Source organism: Chelonoidis abingdonii, chromosome 15 (assembly GCF_003597395.2).
Source record: "Chelonoidis abingdonii isolate Lonesome George chromosome 15, CheloAbing_2.0, whole genome shotgun sequence".
NCBI classification, from domain to species: domain Eukaryota; kingdom Metazoa; phylum Chordata; order Testudines; family Testudinidae; genus Chelonoidis; species Chelonoidis abingdonii.
In genome coordinates, this window is record NC_133783.1 from 20,566,044 (window position 1) to 20,584,719 (window position 18,676).

At 40.7% G+C, this 18,676-nt stretch overlaps 1 protein-coding gene across 1 annotated transcript in view; it reads right to left on the minus strand.

Moving 5' to 3' along the window:
• CTNNA3 (catenin alpha 3) overlaps positions 1 to 18,676 on the minus strand; it is a 927,714-nt gene that overhangs the window by 82,950 nt on the left and 826,088 nt on the right. The window contains exon 15 of the mRNA XM_032795284.1: positions 16,025 to 16,206. Within this exon, the coding sequence (XP_032651175.1) occupies positions 16,025 to 16,206 (182 nt within the window). The remainder of the gene's footprint in view (positions 1 to 16,024; positions 16,207 to 18,676) is intronic.

Sequence of the window (18,676 nt, forward strand, 5' to 3'; positions counted from 1 at the left end):
AAGGATGAAAAGACCTGGCAGAAGCACAGATTATTATGTTTTATTTTATCAAGGGACTAATACTAATAAACTAAAAATGTAGTATTTTAATTTACAGTTATGTACCTGGAAAGATATACAAGGTGCAGAAAGAGTTTTCAGTTTTGAAATAAATAATATAGCTGTGAATTCTGCACACTTCCAACAGCAAAGAGGAAGAAGAAAGAATAGGAAAGAGGTTAAATGCATATACAGATATATTAAATGTACAGACAAATACATATTATTTATATAAATGTACACACATACACACACACTCAAATTATGGCTGGGCCAGTGGGAAAGTTCAAGGAGAGAAATTTAACCTTCTCCAACTTGGTTCCTGGCAAAGGAGCCAGTCACAGTCCCAACGCTTGTTCTCCCTGAATGCAAGGGTGGTGGGATCTGCTGGAACAGAAGCATTAGTCTTTCCAAAAGCTTCCCCCTCTTTCTACACTAGAGAAAAAGGCACAGTGGGTGCAAGTCAGTGGTGGTATAGCTCTGCTCTAGCATGAGCTTCCCAGGGCCTCAAGAGCTCCTTACACTACATTAGCCAGAATATATTTAAGGATACCCAGTGCTGCATCCTCTATGGGATGTGGCTAAGAAGCCATAACATAGCCCATAGATATTTATTTTTGATCTTCCGTCTAAAAGATGTGAACAATCCAGAGAAAGGATCAAGAGTGAGGGAAGGGGGAGAAGAGGAATGTGTCCGTCCAACATCAGTGAGTTTTTATTCTATTTTGAATTATGAAAAAGTTAATTGATATTCATTGGCAAAACTGAGGAGATTGCCAGAGCCAAAAAAGAGTTTTGTTTCATATGATGCATTCTTCCCTCCTCCCCCCAAATTTTACAAGGAAACACAAAATGTGACTGGGTAGCTGGGAAAAAATGGCGAAAATGGTATGTGCAGAATATAGAGGTTACTTATTGGATTTCAGAAAAAAGCTTTCTAAATGGAATTTGGTTAAAGCAAACAGTACTGATGATAGGAAAGGTACACAAAAGAGTGTGAGGGATTGAAAGATTGAGGAGTGTAAAATGTAGATTCAAAAAAAAAAACAAAGCCAGCTTTAAAAATGAACTTACTGATAATAAGCCCCAACAGGTAACCTATGCAAGCTAATACAACCACTGAGGTTATATTCTTGAATAAACTAGTCCTGTTATGACTTCTTCTATGCTCTAAGCATACATATAAAATTCTCTCTTTCCACCTTAATTTTACTATTTTTATTACACAAACATATATAATTTGATACCTGTGTTCAATTTGCAACTGATGGCTAAAATCCATATGCTGATTGTAGTTATACATAGATTAGTCATATTTATCCATAGTAATGTGGCTAAGGAAATAAAAATGTAACTCAGGTTACAACAATAAGAGTATGCAGTCGCTTGGCTTATTAATGTGGGCTGGCTCATGAGGGTTTCATTACTGAAGCATTCAGAACATAATAAAGCATTCATGGTAGGTACTGGTCAGTGCTTTATAGAGAGAGAATGCTACTTGTGCTCCATTACATGGTGTCTATGCAGATCTGTCATAAACAAAATAAAACTTCATGACTTTGTTCTATAGCTGTTCACTCTATTGCCACATGGCCATTTAACATGCCTTGTTTATCTGTAGAAAAGCAAACATTTTATGAGATCATATTCACCATTCTTCTCACCTAACCTCCTCATTACAGCATGTCGTTTAGCTGTTGAGACCAAGCCAATCTATTTACACATTTGAAAGGAAATTTTGATTTACAATCCCTTTTTAAGAGAGACAAGGTAGGTGAGGTAATATCTTTTATTAGACCAACTTATGTTGATAAGAGAAAGAAGATTTCAAGCTACACAGAACTCTTTGGGTGTGGTAGAAGAGCTCTGTGTAGCTCAAAACCTTTTCTCTCTTACCAATAGAAGTTGGCCCAATAAAAGATATTACCTCAGCTACTCTGTCTCCTCAATATCTTGGGATCAACATGGCTATAACAACACTGTATACATGACTCAGAGAGACAGATCATAATAAGCAATGGCTGCAAAAGCTGGGAAAGTAGGAAAAAAGACAGAACTGGGCTGGCTCATGAGGGTTTCATTACTGAAGCATTCAGAACATAATACAGCATTCATTGTAGGTACTGGCCAGTGCTTCATAGAGAGAGAATGCTACTTGTGCTCCATAACATGATGTCTACGCAGATCTATCATAAAACCTATCATTCTAGCTTTTTTGTTATCACTGTGCATGTCAAACTCACCTATGTTGCTATAACCATACAGCCTTACAGATTTCTGAGTATCTCAGCACCCCAACTCTCTGTGTTTTGGATTATTGTCCCCTGTATTACCTTGCATTTTCCAGGCTGTAACACATTTTGCCATTTTATTCAAATATTTATAATTATGTTAAGTCCTTTTCTAGTCTTTATCTGTTCTCATTAGTGTTAACAATCCTTCCCAATTTATTATTGTCTGTACATTTAATTAATGTGCTGTTTACCCTGTTTTCCAGATAATTAATGAACGTGTCAAATAACATTGACCTAACTGTATACATTTGCTTTTCTGTTTTTAAATGGTCCTTCCAATAGTCCACATGACACAGCTCTGATCCCAAGCAAATTATAATTTATGTTTCAAGTATGATATTTTGAATTTGTAATTGTGGATCAAAGGCTTTTTAGGAGCACTTTACACACACACACACTTTCCTTTATCCATTAATTTAATTAGGTAGTCCTTTTATCCATTAGATGTTTACAGATTTTTGCCAAATAAAATGGGTTTTACACAAGCAATTTTAACAGAAATTAGACTAGAGATAGGGGGCTACAGCTGGGTTAAGGTTAAGGCTGTGGTTAGGATTGAGCATAAAGATGAGCTAGGATTAGGAATTTGGGTTTGGATTAGACTAGGAATTAAATTAAGGTTTACAAATGGGTTAATGTTTGGGCTAGAGCTAGAGTTTGTGGTCATGGTAAGAATTAGATTTAGGATTACCCTAAGGACTACAGTTGCAGTAATCTCTCAGACTAGGATTCTTCAAGAGACAATCTCCCTAGGTTCACTTTTGAACAAACAACAGGTATTGCCTCTTGTTCCAGTCTTTTATACTGGGTCAACCTCAGTATTAAGTGCATTTTATTAACTAATTTCAATTGTCAAGAGTAAATGTGAGATGGGTCATTTGGACAGGTTGCAGATATTTATATATCCTTTTAAACTGTTACATTATTTCAACTAGGAATCCCTACATATATCTTAAGCAAACCTATACAAGCAGTTTTTACCTCTTCAAATTGTGATGTGGAAAAATTCATCCATCATACCAAATAAATGGGATTCATACAGTGAACGATGTGGAAGATGGAATCCACTCCTGACCCATAGGCAGGGCAGGGCAGTGGGCAGCTCTGCAGTCCATCTACAGACACTACTGCAGACTCTGACATGGAATAATGGCCATGGCACCTATGCAGGCTACATACATGGTTACTGGATCAGGTCCTCTCAGGCACATCCACAAACCCCTCTTTCTTAGGGGTACATGCTCTGCGTAGGGAGTGTCACATACACCTTGCACATGGCAGGCTGCAGGTCTGCTACTATCAGGTCAGGCTTCTGTATCAGATATGGACTGAGAACACAGCTTCTTTCTCAGAGAGACACTCCAGAAATGTCTTCTATAAGGTCCTTTAATGTATTGCCAGGTAAGGCTGAGGTTAGTTTAAAAAAGGTATGTTACACATCGCCACCTAGTGGCTGAATACTATAATACAGTTTAGCATTCCATTGCTTCCCCCTTTACATTCTACATTCCTACCATTTACAACTATCACACTGTCTTTGAAGTTAAGAACAGATCAGCTTGTTAAGGGTCTCTGAATCATACTGGTTTTATAATTACATGATCTGCATGTATCATAACTTGTCATCTGGCTGTCCATTGGATCAGTTTGGAATCTTTGAATTTTCTCCTTCTCCAACTGCCACCTGTGAAGTTTGCTCTGTTCATTGTTATTTCTGAGGAACAAACTGTAGATGTCGATGGTTTCTGCTGAACTCTCCACTGTTGGTCTCGATCATATATGATCTGGACACTAAATACTTGTTATGTACAAAAGCTGAAGCTGTCCATCCTTTTTCTTTATCCTCTTTGGCACAAATACAGTCATCAGTATCTACACCTGGCAGCTCTCTAACTGAGTGATGTGTGTTGTAAAGTGTTCATAAGCTTTTTTTTGTCTTTTTATTCAATTTGGCTAGTTTTTCTTCATGTACGGCTACTTTGGAGATAGGTTCTTTTCCACAGTTGGAATAATTGCTCTGAATAGTCTTCTCCCCAGTAGTTGTACTGGATTATATCCAATAGCTGCTATCGGTGTTGAACTGCAGCTCAGAAAAGCAAGGAATGGATCTTCCTTTGGTAGGATTTTCTTGGCTGCATGTACAGCTCTCTCAGCCTCTCCATTCACTTGCAGGTAATGTGGTTCTGCTAGTAATATGATCAAAATCATATTTCATTCAGAGTGACTCAGATTCTGCTGCAGTGAATTGTGATCCATTTTCCACCATCAGGTGTTCTGGAAAACCAAAATAAGCACACTTCAGTTTCTTGTTAAAATTGTGACATCTTATGCCTTTCAAGTACATTGTTTCTACATACCCTCAAAAAATAGTTCATTGTGACCAGGTAATGAAGTCTGAATTGGCATAAATCTGCAGTTGGTCTTCTCTGAGGTCTGTCTGATAGAGGTGCTGTTATTAAGGTTCTTTGTGTTAGTCTGTCAGCTCTGCAGTATTCACATTCAGATACTTTATTGTTCATGTTTTTGCTCATCCTGGGCAGCACACTGACTGATTGGTCTCTTCAGGGCATTAAATGAAACCTCGATGACCTTCATGGATAAGATTTAGGATTTCTCTTCTCATTTTGTTCAGAATTATGATGCAGTCACCTTTAATCATGATTCGCTTGGTTGTCCATCTACCAGACAGTAGTCTCTTGTCACTACCTTAATGTTCTTTAAATACATAGGCCAGCTGGTCCTAATATAACTGGGAGATGTTGTTTTCTTCCCATTCAAGACCCATATGTTAAAATATTGTCCATGAAAACTACAACTCCATTTGTATTTGTTAACAACTTTGCTATCTTTCTTTGAAAAAATTCAAGTACTCTGGTAGTCCCAAAAGGTAATCTTCAAAAGCAAAATTTCCCAAATGCACTCAAGGTATTCAGCTTGGAGAATATTGTAAGTCAGTTCACTTTGAGGACGAAGTCAACCAATGTTGGGAGGATATATTTTTCTCTCACAAATGCTTCATTAAGTCTTTTCGACCCATATAGATATGTATTTTTTCTATATTTCTTAGTGTAGGGGACTGCGAAAGACTGTGTCACGGCCTAGCTAGGGTATTTCCGCTTTCTCGGCGGCCTTGTAAAAAGCCCCTGCTTGCTAAGTGGCCGGTCATTGTAGGACACGGCATGCCAGTTATAACTTGCTTTTAACTGGTTAAAACCAGTTTGTATGGCCTTAGGCCAAAGGGCAAACATACCCTGTGAAAAGTCCCTTCTTGCATATGTATAAGTTGCTTTGTATTGTGTATATACAGCTGTATGCTCTCGGTTCCGCCTTTGAACTCCGACCCAGGCCGAGCTGAGCTTCGGTGCTGGGTTCCCCGCCTCCGTAACAGCAATGCCCAAAGTCCCCGATGTGGGTGTGTCACTTTACCTTCATTAAAGCCAATAACTGACGGTGTGTGTGGGCCTCGTTCTTGCAAAGCACTCAGGGTAGGCCCGTAGCCTCCCACAAACGTTACGCTTAGTAACTGTTCCCACTGGGGCATACCATGCTATTAGATCAGATATTTTCTCAATTATGCCAATCCTCTCTATTCTCTTTAATTCTGTACCTCTTCATGAAGTAATGGGATAGGAATCCTGCAAAGTGTATATATACCATATGGTTCAACATGGTCTCTCCTAAGGTTATTTATACTAGATCTACTTTCAAAAGTTGAATATCACCAAATATTCCATTGTGTTCTTCCACTTTTCTCAGTAGGCTCATCATGACTGCAACACTGAGGCTGAGACGACTGTTGGTTTTTGATCACATACACTTTGTATACATAGCTTTTGTCTTCATAATTGTGTCTGCATTGAACTGGCCCATACAGTTCAGAATACCTCTAGGGATAATCATAGAATCATAGGACTGGAAGAGACCTCAAGAGGTCATGTAGTCCATTCCCCTGCATTCATGAAAGGACTAAGTATTATCTAGCCCATCCCTGAGAGGTGTTTGTCTAACTTGCTCTTAAAAATTTCCATTGATTGAGATTCCACACTCTCTCCAGGCTGAGTCACATTATTTCAGTTGTAAGAGGGTTAGAAGGTGATTGTAAGTCCCTTTGGAGATGACTGTGACATCTGCTCCCGAGTCAGAAGTCAGCTAGTGCCAGAGAAGAACAGAAACAGAAGGAAAGAAGTAACTAAGGTTGCAAACAGATGGAACAAAGCAACAAAGGTTGCAGAATCGATCTCATCAACATGCCACTCTTCAGTGCCCCCAGAGAACTTCAGTTTTGATAAACCTACAGAACGGACAGACCGGAAGCAGCATTTTGCAGGGTTTCAAATTGCTGCAAAACTTTATATGGACTGAAGATATACTGGTATCCTCTTTAATTTATGCTATGGGGAAGCAGGCAGAGCAAACCTTTTACCTTTACTGAAGACAGTCACAAAGATGACTATGCAATTGTTTTGGCTATGTTTGATGCATACTTTATAGCATTCCTTCTGAGCACTCAGTCAGATGCTGGCCTCCCTTAATGCAATGGAATCCTTGCATTTAGACCTCCTTGTCGCCTTCATTCATGCGTGATCTTTCCCTGTGCCTAACTGGATTTAAACAGTAAGGGATGGGTTCCCCCTAGCAATACTAATCTTAACCTTGATCCTGCAGGGCTTCCCTCTCCACCTAAAAAGTGAGCTCTGTTTTACTATTATCCCAATTGGAATTCATAAAAAATCACAGTGTAGCGTTCCCTATTAGCAATACCTCAGTCAGACATATATCCTTTTATTTCAGCAAAAAGAAACTTCTCTTCACACATTGATAAATATCTTCCTGATTGAAAGTCTGCTGGGGGGAGGGGAAGGATCTCATTTACTCTAAAGCTTTGAAAAGATCAATTAAAAAACAAGAGTAATTTTTCATGTGGTCTTTTTAGCCAACCAGAAGTGAAATTTGAATATTTTTTCCAGAATGTTATTAAAACGAATGCAGTAGATAGGCCAATTTCTTACTATATATGGCAAGACAACAAATAGTAGGAGCAGAGCACAATAATGATTGACCAAATGATGAAATAATGTTCCTCTCAAAAATGAAAGCTATATTATTCCTAGGTTCTCTACAGTGGTTCTAACAGACATGTAAAATGAGGGTAAAAAAAGAAACTAAGAAAAAATGTTCTGGAAGCGTGTGTGTGTGTGTGTGTGTGTGGGTGTGTACACCCACACACCACTCCCTTGTGTACACTCACTCTCTCCCCAGGGAGAACATTTTGCCTGTTGTAGGAGAAGCATGTATAACCCACTGGTGAGACTGTGTTATAGGTCTCCCTCTATGCTAATCCACAGAGGATGTGAGCTGTTAAAGAGGACCTTAATTCAGTCCCTGTTCTGTGGAGGCCAGCCATCACATGTACACACTGCTACACTTCTTCATTCCTCAGGTTTATACCAGTCCTTCCCAAGCCATATGTGTCTGGTTTTGTGTGTGTGTATGTGTATCAATCACACCCATGGGACTGCCATCCAGCAAGTAATATGCTGCATCTTGTAAAGGGGCATAACAGCAGACTCATCACCTCTGATTGTCAGGATTTGCCCGTAGACAAAATGTTTCTTCTGGAGTACATCTCCACACATCTCCTAATGCAGGTAAGTGCTTTAAAAGTACAATTCAGCCCTACATCTGGGGACAAGTGAGTGAAAGAAAACAATTATAAAAAGTCATTGAAAAATTCCTTACCAACTGTCATAACTTTGGAATGGTCAGAATTGTCTGGACTCAAGAAGTGAGTTATTTCCTTATTGGAAGAAAAATGAATGGACACAGGACATAGAATCAATAACATATCCAAGCCTATTTATTTGCAACATATTCAGTTCCCTCAGAATATGGCTTTGAGAAAAAATATTATTTGAAAAAGCAGAACACATCTGTGAATCATTTACTTTAAAAGCTGTTGAAATTTTTTCTTAGGAAAACTCTGTCATATCAGCTAGCTATAGCCCAGTCTACTTGATTACAATGGCTTCAGAATCCCATGCTCCATAAAAATGTATTTACTCCACTGCCAAACCATTACAATATCTCTTTTGTTCAGAGGTGACCAGCTTTGTTCAGAGGCCAAGATTCTGTGCTGAAAGAACAATCCACAGCAGAAATGCTTTCTCTCCAGAACAGATCTTGTCCCAAGAAATGTATCCAGCTTTACCCAACAATGCCAATTCCCCGTAAAAATTCCAACAAGTCTTGTGTACAACACAGAGTTCTGCTCTAGTCTCTTCCATTCTATTCAGATTCTTATACTGAGCCTATTAACATGGTAAAACATGATTATGTCCACAATTCAGGTCTAAACAATGTTTTAACTTTATTGGCTGCTAACTTTTGTAGCTCGGTCCCACAACATGGTAGCTTTCTGCATTACAGACTTCGGGAAATTCATCTCCATCTCAGATGTAACTGAGTTCTGTGTGTGTTTATCATATTAATTCAGTATCTACCACATTCTGCACACAATGATGGATTCTGAGCTCTGGTTCACTAACCTCTTTTGTGAGGAACAGGGGGCAGGAAACATCATTTTATAATCTTTTTGTATGGGACCTAGCATACTTTGGGCCATTCAGAGAATAATAAACAACAACAACTTGAACTGGTGTGATACCATGGGAAACCATTTTTTAAATTATAACAACGATACAGAAAATATGTAGTAAATGAACTCAATAATAACTAGTCCTGATATAGGACTTTTCATGAGTAAATATCAAAGTGCTTAACAAAGGAGGTATCATTACCCCCACTTTACAGATGGGGAATCTGAGGCCCAGAAAGGCAAGAGTGCTCAAACAATTTTTATAGTGGGGCCAGGGGTGCTGAAAGCCATTAAACCAAACTGTAAACCCCATATATAATGGAAACCACTTCAAGGTAGGGGATGCAGAAGCACCCCCAGCACCCTTACTTCCAGCACCTATGCAGAAAAGTGAACTGACTTGCCCAAAATAATACTAGATTAACATTAACTTTAGTACTCATTAGTTTAGGAAGCATTGCCTGAGAGGTACACCTCTACCCCGATATAACATGACCCGATAGAATGCGGGTTCGCATACAACACAGTAAAGCTCTGACATGCTGCTCTGAGCAGTGTGTTAAGGGTGTCAGGCCAGGCCAGGACTGAGAGGTTTGATAAGGGGAAGAGGGTGTCAGGGGCAGTCGGGCGCTCCCTCCCAGGGTCTGGGGGAAAGGAGCTGTGAGAGGGCACTTTTGGGGCCCATTCTGCTTCCCTCACTCCATCCCCAGCCATGTCACTTGGGGAGGAGGCTTGGGGGAAGGGATCCACCCCACACTCACTAGCAGCAGTGGAAGTGGAGCAGCCCGGCCCCAGCCCGCTCCACTCCACCAGCTCCTAGCTGCAGCACTCCGCTTCCTGCCGCAGGTGAGTATGGGGCACGTCCATTCCCCAACTTCCCAGCACTCACCTGCGGCGGAAAGTGGAGCGCCGTGGCTGGGAGGTGGCAGAGTGGAGCGGGCTGGGGCTGCGTCGCCCCACTTCCTGCCACCAGTGAGTGCGGAGCGCATCCTTTCCCCAACCTCCCTGCACTCACCAGTGGCGGGAAGCGGAGAAGCCCAGTCCCAGCCAGCTCCACTCTGCCAGCTCCCAGCTGTGGCACTCCACTTCCTACCAGGCAGGTGAGTGCAGGACCTTTCCCCAGCTGCCCCCCAGCAAAACGGCTGGGGATGGAGCAAGGAAAGCAAAGCAGGCTGGGGCCGCATCGCTTCACTTCCCACCGCAGGTGACCCTGGGGGGTCATCCTTTCCCCAACCTCTCCACACTCACCGACGGCGGGAAGCGGAGCGCCATGGCTGGATGGCGGAAGCAGAGCGCCATTGAGTGCCTGTCAGGGGGTGGGGAGGGGTGGATAGGGGTCGGAGCAGCCAGGTGACAGGGGGTTGGGTGGGAGTGGGATCCTGGGAGTGAGTAGAGATGGGGGTCTCTGGAGGGGGCAGTCAGGGAACAAAGAATAGGGGGGGCAAAGCAAGTTTGATATAACGTGGTCTCACCTATAACGCGATGAGATTGTTTGGTCTCCCGAGGACCATGTTATAGCGGGGTAGAGGTGTAGTATCTTTGCATGTAAACTGTTGTAACCAGTCTACCAGTGGCTCAAGAGAAGAAAAGGGACAGGAAGGGTGATTTTCTGATGCAACATTCACAAAGGATGGATTTCTCATTTCTGTCTCAAAACATACATTAAGCAATAACTTAGTGCAACTTGATGTATGATGTGGTATGGAAGACGAATCTGTTGAAAAGAGTATTAGAGGTGGAAATATATGTAATTTAAAAAATGTTTCACCCAAAAGAGAGAAGTGAGGGTGCAAGGTTATGGTTGTAAGTTGAACACATGGCTGGAAAGCTCCAAAGCAATTTTCATTTATTTTTCTACTTCTACCTGGGGTTTTTGAAGCCTGAGCAGTACGGTGATAATTTTTCTCTTCTTTGTACTTTGTTTACTCCAACCTTCTCAGAGAAACTAACCTTGACCCCTGAGATGCTGTTAAAGAAAATCAGTAAAAATCTCTACCACAATTTTTTCCAGCAGCCGTAACCTTCAGCAAACACAAGAGAGAGAGAGAGGAAAAAAAAATGGCATTGACTAACTTCAGATGTTATCTGTACAGTAGCATCAAGTCTGCTGAAATTAGGCCACTAGAGGGTCAGTGAGTCAGGACAACTTATGCCTAGCTTCCAAACTATCCACATTCATAGCTCAGGGAACCTGTGGTTGATGTTGGGCCCCAAATAATATGTATTTTAAAACATATTTAAACATGCAAAATCAAAATAATAAACAGTGTGGGTTTAATATCCATGTATGTAGCACAGAAATCACCTGTTAGCACCAGAACGAGCTGATTCAAATGTCCAGCTGTGTCTTCCCACCCTTGATCAGCTACTTTTATGTCAATCATATATAACAGTTTTCTATGACAGAATTGCCCAGTTGATGTCTGAGGGTAGGTAGTACTATTATATTAGTTATACTTGGGTTTCAATAAGTCAATAGATGGTATTTCATATAAAAAGTTTCAACAAAATTGGAAAAATATATCTTACATAAAATTACCATAGTATGGACTAACACCTAGCTACAGACCACGAGCAAGAAATGATTATTAATTGAATGACCACTAGGTAAAGAATTCTTTAAAATGATGTTCTACAGAAACAAGAATAAGGAATAAAAGATTTTGTTAAAACCTTGAGACATAAATATCAACTATTTATGCAGACATAATTCCCATTGATTTAAATGAGAGTTCTCCATGAGTCATCATTTTTTGAGGCCAGTAATAACTTAGTTTTAGTTCAATGTATTGTTGTTACACAAATGTGAAGGATAACATATACACACTAGGACAGACTAATACTGAAGGGTGACCTGCAGAGACTAAGGCTGTGATGCAGTCGATGAGATTAAATAAAAATTAGTTCAAAGTAACACATTTGGAGGAAACGAGAAACCAGCTTAGACACCAAATGGACAGACAAGCAAATTCACAATTTATCTGAGTAATTTCTGATTAAACAAATAGACATTTGAATCTTTTATTCCTTCCAAGTCCAACTTTTAAATCACAGGCTGGGAGTACCAAACCATGAGTCCAGCCTGTGCATGACTTGACTATCATAATTTCTACCATCAGATTTTCATGTGGCAGTTGGGAGGAAAAGCCAGAGGTGTCCCTCAGCATTACATATTTGCTCTTTGCCATCTCTGAAATCACAAGTTGTAGCATGAAGGGATAGATCCACCCTTCCTTCAACAATGAGTCCACTTATTCTTTGCATACCTACAGGATTTCACTTTCTGGGACTGTAAATGTGGCAACTTTCAAGAACAAATCAAAAGGTGGGCACTATCACCAAAAGTGTTCAAATGCAGGTTAATAAGAAAAAAATGAAATAATACAGGAAAACATTCTGCACAAGACTAGGAATCAAACAGAATAACCACCAGCATCTCTTTAACTATAATCTAAGAGTAAAAGACTAAAGAAAAATGTATATCTACTAAAAACTGCAGTTTAGTAACATCTGCACAGTCTACACACTATGGGCCAGATCTTCAGCTATGCTGGAGTTCTTGTCCTAAGTTGTGCTCAACTATTTATGGTCCCAAGGCACTGTTCTGAGAGCGAAGGACAGATGCAGTGTAGCAATGTTAAGGCCACAGCTGCTCCCCTCTGGCAATGTACCACACTGGGTGCCAGGTGTATGGCAGCTCTGAGTTATCCAAGTGCCTATTTTAGGAGAGAGAAGGTGAGATGGAGAGGGAAAGGGAGAGAGAACGCCCAGAGCACTGGCTGTGGTGCAAAATTTGAAGCCCGAACCAAAGGTTGTAAACCAAAGTCAGGCCATGTATTAAAGCAAATGCTTACACTGTCTAGTATATGAACTTGGCAAAGTTGTTTCGAGTGCACTAGGCACTAAATATTTACGTAAATATATTCGAGCAAGTAGAAATACATCCCAATCTAGTACAAGATAAGATGATTTGAAAAAATAATGAATAGGAATGTTTTCCCCAAGATATCAGGCACAAAGGGAGATAACAAACAGATGTCATGAAATACGTAAGGTAGTGTATAAATTGTGTATTCCAGTTGTTTGCCTCAGCCTACAGAGATCAGGGTACCCCACCTGAACCCTTTGTGTGACCTAGGGGAACAGTAAAAACTACCAGTGCTGACTGAGCCACTCCTTCCACGGGGCACTCATGTGTTAGCATACCTGTAACCATGGAGCCAGGGTGCTAGGACTGTGCCTCGAGGGCAATAACCCTGGCCAAGTGCCTTTGTCACCAAACCGTGCCAGTGGTCTTTCTTTATGAGTAGCATCGAGGCCTGCTGAATTACCATGCTGCACTATTTACTAATACCAGTGGCGCTCCAAGAGCAGAAGCACTGAGCAGCCTAAACAGCATTACCGAGGCAATGGCCTTCCAGCCTCCAGCACTTCACCACACTGGGTGGTACTATCAAGGCCTGCTAAGCCAGCTGCCAAGCCAGGGCTGAACAGAACACTGAAAGAACACACACACACACACACACAAACCAACTGACAGCACCTCTTATGCAACGGGAATCCCCAAGTAGCTGTATAAGCTTGATTTCCAGTTGCTTTGCACTGGCAGAGCAGGGCAAATGAGCCGGATGGTAGTGGATCTGGCTTAGTAACCGCAAATACCTAAATTGCTGTTAACTTGTTTGCTTTTGCTCAGATCTTTTTGGCTATACGAGGTGCATTATATGTTGTAGCATGTTTCTTAGTATTTCTGAGAGTTTCCAAAGAAGCGAGCTGTAGCCCATGAAAGCTTATGCTGAAATAAATTTGTTAGTCTCTAAGGTGCCACAAGTACTCCTGTTCTTTTTTTTCTGGAATACAAGTGTTTTCTGATCCAGTGCTGTAGTTGCAGGGCCTGTGAGTAAAGAAAATTATTTTTTCCACTAAAAATTTTGTTTCCAGTTATTGAACTGCAATCCTTTCAGACTGTAATATTATCTTTCTGTGTTTTATGCCCCAACCCATTTTCAGTGGCAGATGTTTTTATGGGAATAAGCATCAACAGAGCAAAATCTGATGTTGAACACACAAGTGTGGCTCACATTGAAATCAATGACAGCCACATAGAGAAATTGGGAATAGATTAATGGAGCCTATTTCTAAATCCATTAATTCAGGTATTTTGGTGAGAGAGATGCAGAATGACAGTTTTTAATTGTGAAAGTGTATGACATATCTCCATCTTTACAGTTCATCTTTTTATTTTATAGAGGTGTAAAATATCATTGTGCAAGATATGCTCATATAATAAAGTTAAAATGCATTGGGTTTCAGGAATTTCAAATTATGAATAATTTGAGAAGTGCTGGCATGAGGAAATATAGAAACCGTCTTTCCACAGGAACAAGTTGGGGACAGATCCTCAGCTGGTGTAAATTCGTTCAGTTTTGTTGACCCCAATGGAACTAAATCAAGTTACATCAGGTAAGGATCTAGCCCAAGTACCTTTAATTTTCCTCTTGCCTTACAGGAACCCAGTGGTATCTGATGGTATTCACCCATATAGGGCATGAAGTTCCCAGGAGGAATGGTGGAACATTTGACATATCCACAAGTATTTTATTAACAAACACACATAATGAACAACACCTCCCCTTGATATCATTGTGCCTAATGAATGTTAATATATGTATATTCAATGCAACACAGAATAGATTCCTAAAACTGAGATTGTTGCATGTAGCAGCAGGGCTGGCTCTGACTTTTTTGCTGTCCTAAGCAAAAAAATTTTAAAAAAAGGGCACAGGGCAGCCGGACCCAGAGGCAAAGCAAAAAAAACCCAAAAACCCTGGGTGCAGGGTGGCCGGACCCAGAGGCAAAGCGAAAAAAACTCCCAAACCCTGGGTTCAGGATGACTGAACCCAGAGGCAAAGGAAAACAAACAAACAAACAAACAAAAACCCTGGGTGCAGGACGGCTGGACCCGGAAGGAAAGGAAAACAAAAAAAAAAAAAAAAAAGGGCGGCATGGATTGGACGGAATGCCGCCCCTAGAATCTGTCGCCCCAAGCACAAGCTTGCTTGGCTGGTGCCTGGAGCTGGCCCTGTGTCGTAGTGTGACCACCACGAGAGACAAATGCCTACCTTTAAAACTGTCTGCAATACAGCAGAATGCTTTTATTCTGTATAATACAGGACACATTTACTGCAAAGAGGTAAGGTGACTCAATATAAGCAATCAAAAGAAATGTGAAGCTGGATTTGCATCAGTCCAAATTTCTACTTGCTTGTCATTTGCAGTGATGGCTCCAGGCACCAGCACAGTAAGCGCGTGCCTGGGGCGGCCTGCCAGTCCCTGCGAGGGCAGCAGTCAGGCAGCCTTTGGCGACTTGCATGCGGGAAGTCCGCCAGTCCCGTGGATGCAGCGGCAATTCAGTGGTGGGTACGCCGAAGCCACGGGACCAGCGGTCCTCCCGCAGGCAAGCCACTGAATCCATAGGACCAGGGACTTCCCGCAGGACTGGGGACTTCCCACAGCCAAGCCGATGAAGGGGGCCTTCCTGCCATGCGTGGAGCGGCAAAAAAGCTAGAGCCACCCCTGGTCATTTGCAATGTACAGTACATGTTTTATGCACGTCTGCTGTGTCCTGCATGTTTGACAGCATGCTATGGGACATGCTGCAAAAGTAATAGATGTGTAAATCTTATATTCACAGTTTAAAGTGAGATATTTCCTAACTAGAGAACTTAAATTAGTTTAGGTCAGTTTATTCCTTTCACTGAAAGAAAGCAAGAAAGAAAAGAAGTTAAAATGCTAAGAGGATCAACTGGATCAACATCCCTGAGCAAATGTGGGAAAAATAAATCAAAATGAGGACAGAGATAAGCATTATGTTTTTTCTTTCAAGGATAAACAGAGTGCAAAACTTTGAACATCCCTTCTGGTGTTTCAGCTTTTCACATCTAATTCTTTAAACCTCAATTACATTAGCTTTGCCAATCAGTTTTACAAAGATTTTGTCACCTGCCATTGTAAACTCCTAGTATTTCTCATTTTACCCATGTGACAACTGCTTCTAACACTTATAAATATTGAAGATCATTTTCTGCATAATTACCTTGTGAAGTCTGTCATCTCCATCATAATCACACACATCCTCTTAGCCAAAACAATGATGTCATTGCTGGTATCATCCCATATTTCAATCTCTGCATCAAGCTTACTTTTGACTTTCTTGAAGTCAGCCACTTGCTCAGCTATCTTTTCTTTTTCAGCCTCTGGCAGCTGAGTCATCTTAGCCTGAAACATAAGATAATTTGATTTGCAAAACATCTGTCTGTGTCTCAGAGTAATTTCTTTTTGGCAAAATCACTGGACATTAAATATATATTTTAAATATACATGGGCTTGAACCAACACCTCCAATCTGAGCACCTTTCAATTTCATAAATGGGCCTTATCTCTAGAACAATCTGAAATGAAATTTGGAAATGTAATATTCTTGAATTTTGAGTAGATCTAGATCAAATTCATACTTTGAAGTTCAAGTTCATCTCCAATACTCACCTTCTAACCAAAAATGACCCCTCTTATTTTTTAATGGAATTTATCAATTGTCTTTGGAACTTTTCTGCAGGGATTCTAATAATGGGAAAAGTCAACCTTCATTCTATGGTCAGTTCTCATCTCTCTTAAGAAAGTCACATTCTGCTTTGTCATAATTTGTGGCCCTTTTAACTCATTTTTTCTGCAAACTTTTATGCAAATGATTTTTTCTTCACCAGAATATTCAAACACAAAAGCTTCCTGAACATTAATATATAGGGCCAAATTCACAGCCATGAAAATTGTGTCATGGACTGTGAAATCTGGTCTCCTCTGCATAAAATCTGGTCTTTGACCCTATGCTATACTGATTTCAGGGGGGGGTGGAGGAGAACAGCATTTCTCAACTTAGTTCTTCCCACCAGAATTTCTCCTCACTGTGAGAGAATCATAGAATATCAGGGTTGGAAGGGAACTCAAGAGGTCAATTAAACCTGCTGCTCAAAGCAGGACCAATCCCCCGACAGATTTTTGCCCCAGATCCCTAAATGGCCCCCACAACAAAGTACAGAGGCTCAAGGGAATACAAAGCAATTTTTCACTTGCAGCAAAAGAAATGAAGGATGAAGACATGAATCTGAAAATGGAGATTCTCCCACCCACCCCTTTGTCGATTATATATGCATACAAAGATGCAGATAAAAACAACTGTAATATAATCAAGCCCAACAACAACAAAAACCAGTGGGTAAAGAGAAATAATTGTGACATGCTGCCTGGCCTGGCCTGGCCCACTTGTTGACTATTGTGACCAATATTCATACTCTCTCTCATCCATTCTCTTTGTGGTCCTAACATTGGATGAATCCACTTGGAGCTTAGAGACAATGAGGACAAGCCCAAAGTACTCCAGACTGTCCCAAAAGGAACGCTCTCCACAATCTGATCTGCCACATCCTTTTCCAAGAGAATTATTGTAGCAGGTTTGGATCAGGCCCCTGCCAAATGCACACAGCCACCAAGCCGATAAGCTTGTGCTCTCATTTGTTAATGTCTTTGTCTGCCTCAGGAGGTAAGAGGCAATGCCATCATTAAATCCTGGGTCCATAAACCAAAGAAAGCCAAAAGTATAATGTTCTTGAGTATGTATTCATCTGAGGCAACACACCGGACTTTTGAGGGCAGTTCTAGACCTTTGTTATCAGTTTCCTGATCATACCATGCACAGAGTTCATATTTTTCTCCAGTAGAAAGATCAGTGGAATGAACTGGCTAATATTAGAGTCACCTCTGTTGATGAACTTCAGGGCAACTGTCAAAGGCCCTCAGAATGTCACAAAATTCTTAGATGTAATAATGTTGTACTACAGATGGGGAATATACCATGGTTGCCCATGTTACCTCTGTAACTAGAGAGTTTAGGCACTGAGACAATCAAATAAAAAAATACAAAAAGAGAGCTGACTGTACCTATTTGCAAATAGGATTGTGCAAGTACATACAAATGCAGTTACGGAGTGTGAATGTGACAAGAGAAAAACTGAATAAAAAGCCACTAATGAATATGACATATGTATTTCTTCTAAAATCATGAAGGAGTCCAGTCTTTTTAAATAAGGGATACATGCACACCGCAAAATGTAATGCTCTTTCTTGTTGAAAAGAGTTTAAATGTTCTAAAATTCTCTGCCCTGGCTTGCCACCTGCCATTTCTCTCTCTCTCTAAAATGCTCTCCCACCTTCATCGTAAGAACTGCGATCCAATACACCTCTACCCCGATATAATGCTGTCCTTGGGAGCCAAAAAACCTTACCACGTTCTAGGTGAAACCGCGTTATATCGAACTTGCTTTGATCTGCCGGAGTGCACAGCCCTACCCCACCTGGAGCACTGCTTTACCGCATTATATCAGAATTCGTGTTATATTGGGTGGTGTTATATCAGGGTAGAGGTGTAATTCGTTTAGGCCCTTATCCTATTTAGAAAAATTGATTAATCCAATCAGGATTTAAAAAAAACCAGACACTAGCATGTGACTTAAGTGACCAAACAAATGCCATGAGCAGCAAATCACAAATATCGCACACTCAAATGAACAATCTTGAGGCTCTGGCTGGGCACAAGAATAACTATCATATACTTGATTGTAGGATAGGGGCCAGAGTGAACAGTTCACAAACAATCCATTTAGAATTGCCAATTTTTGTTGGACGTATTCCTGGA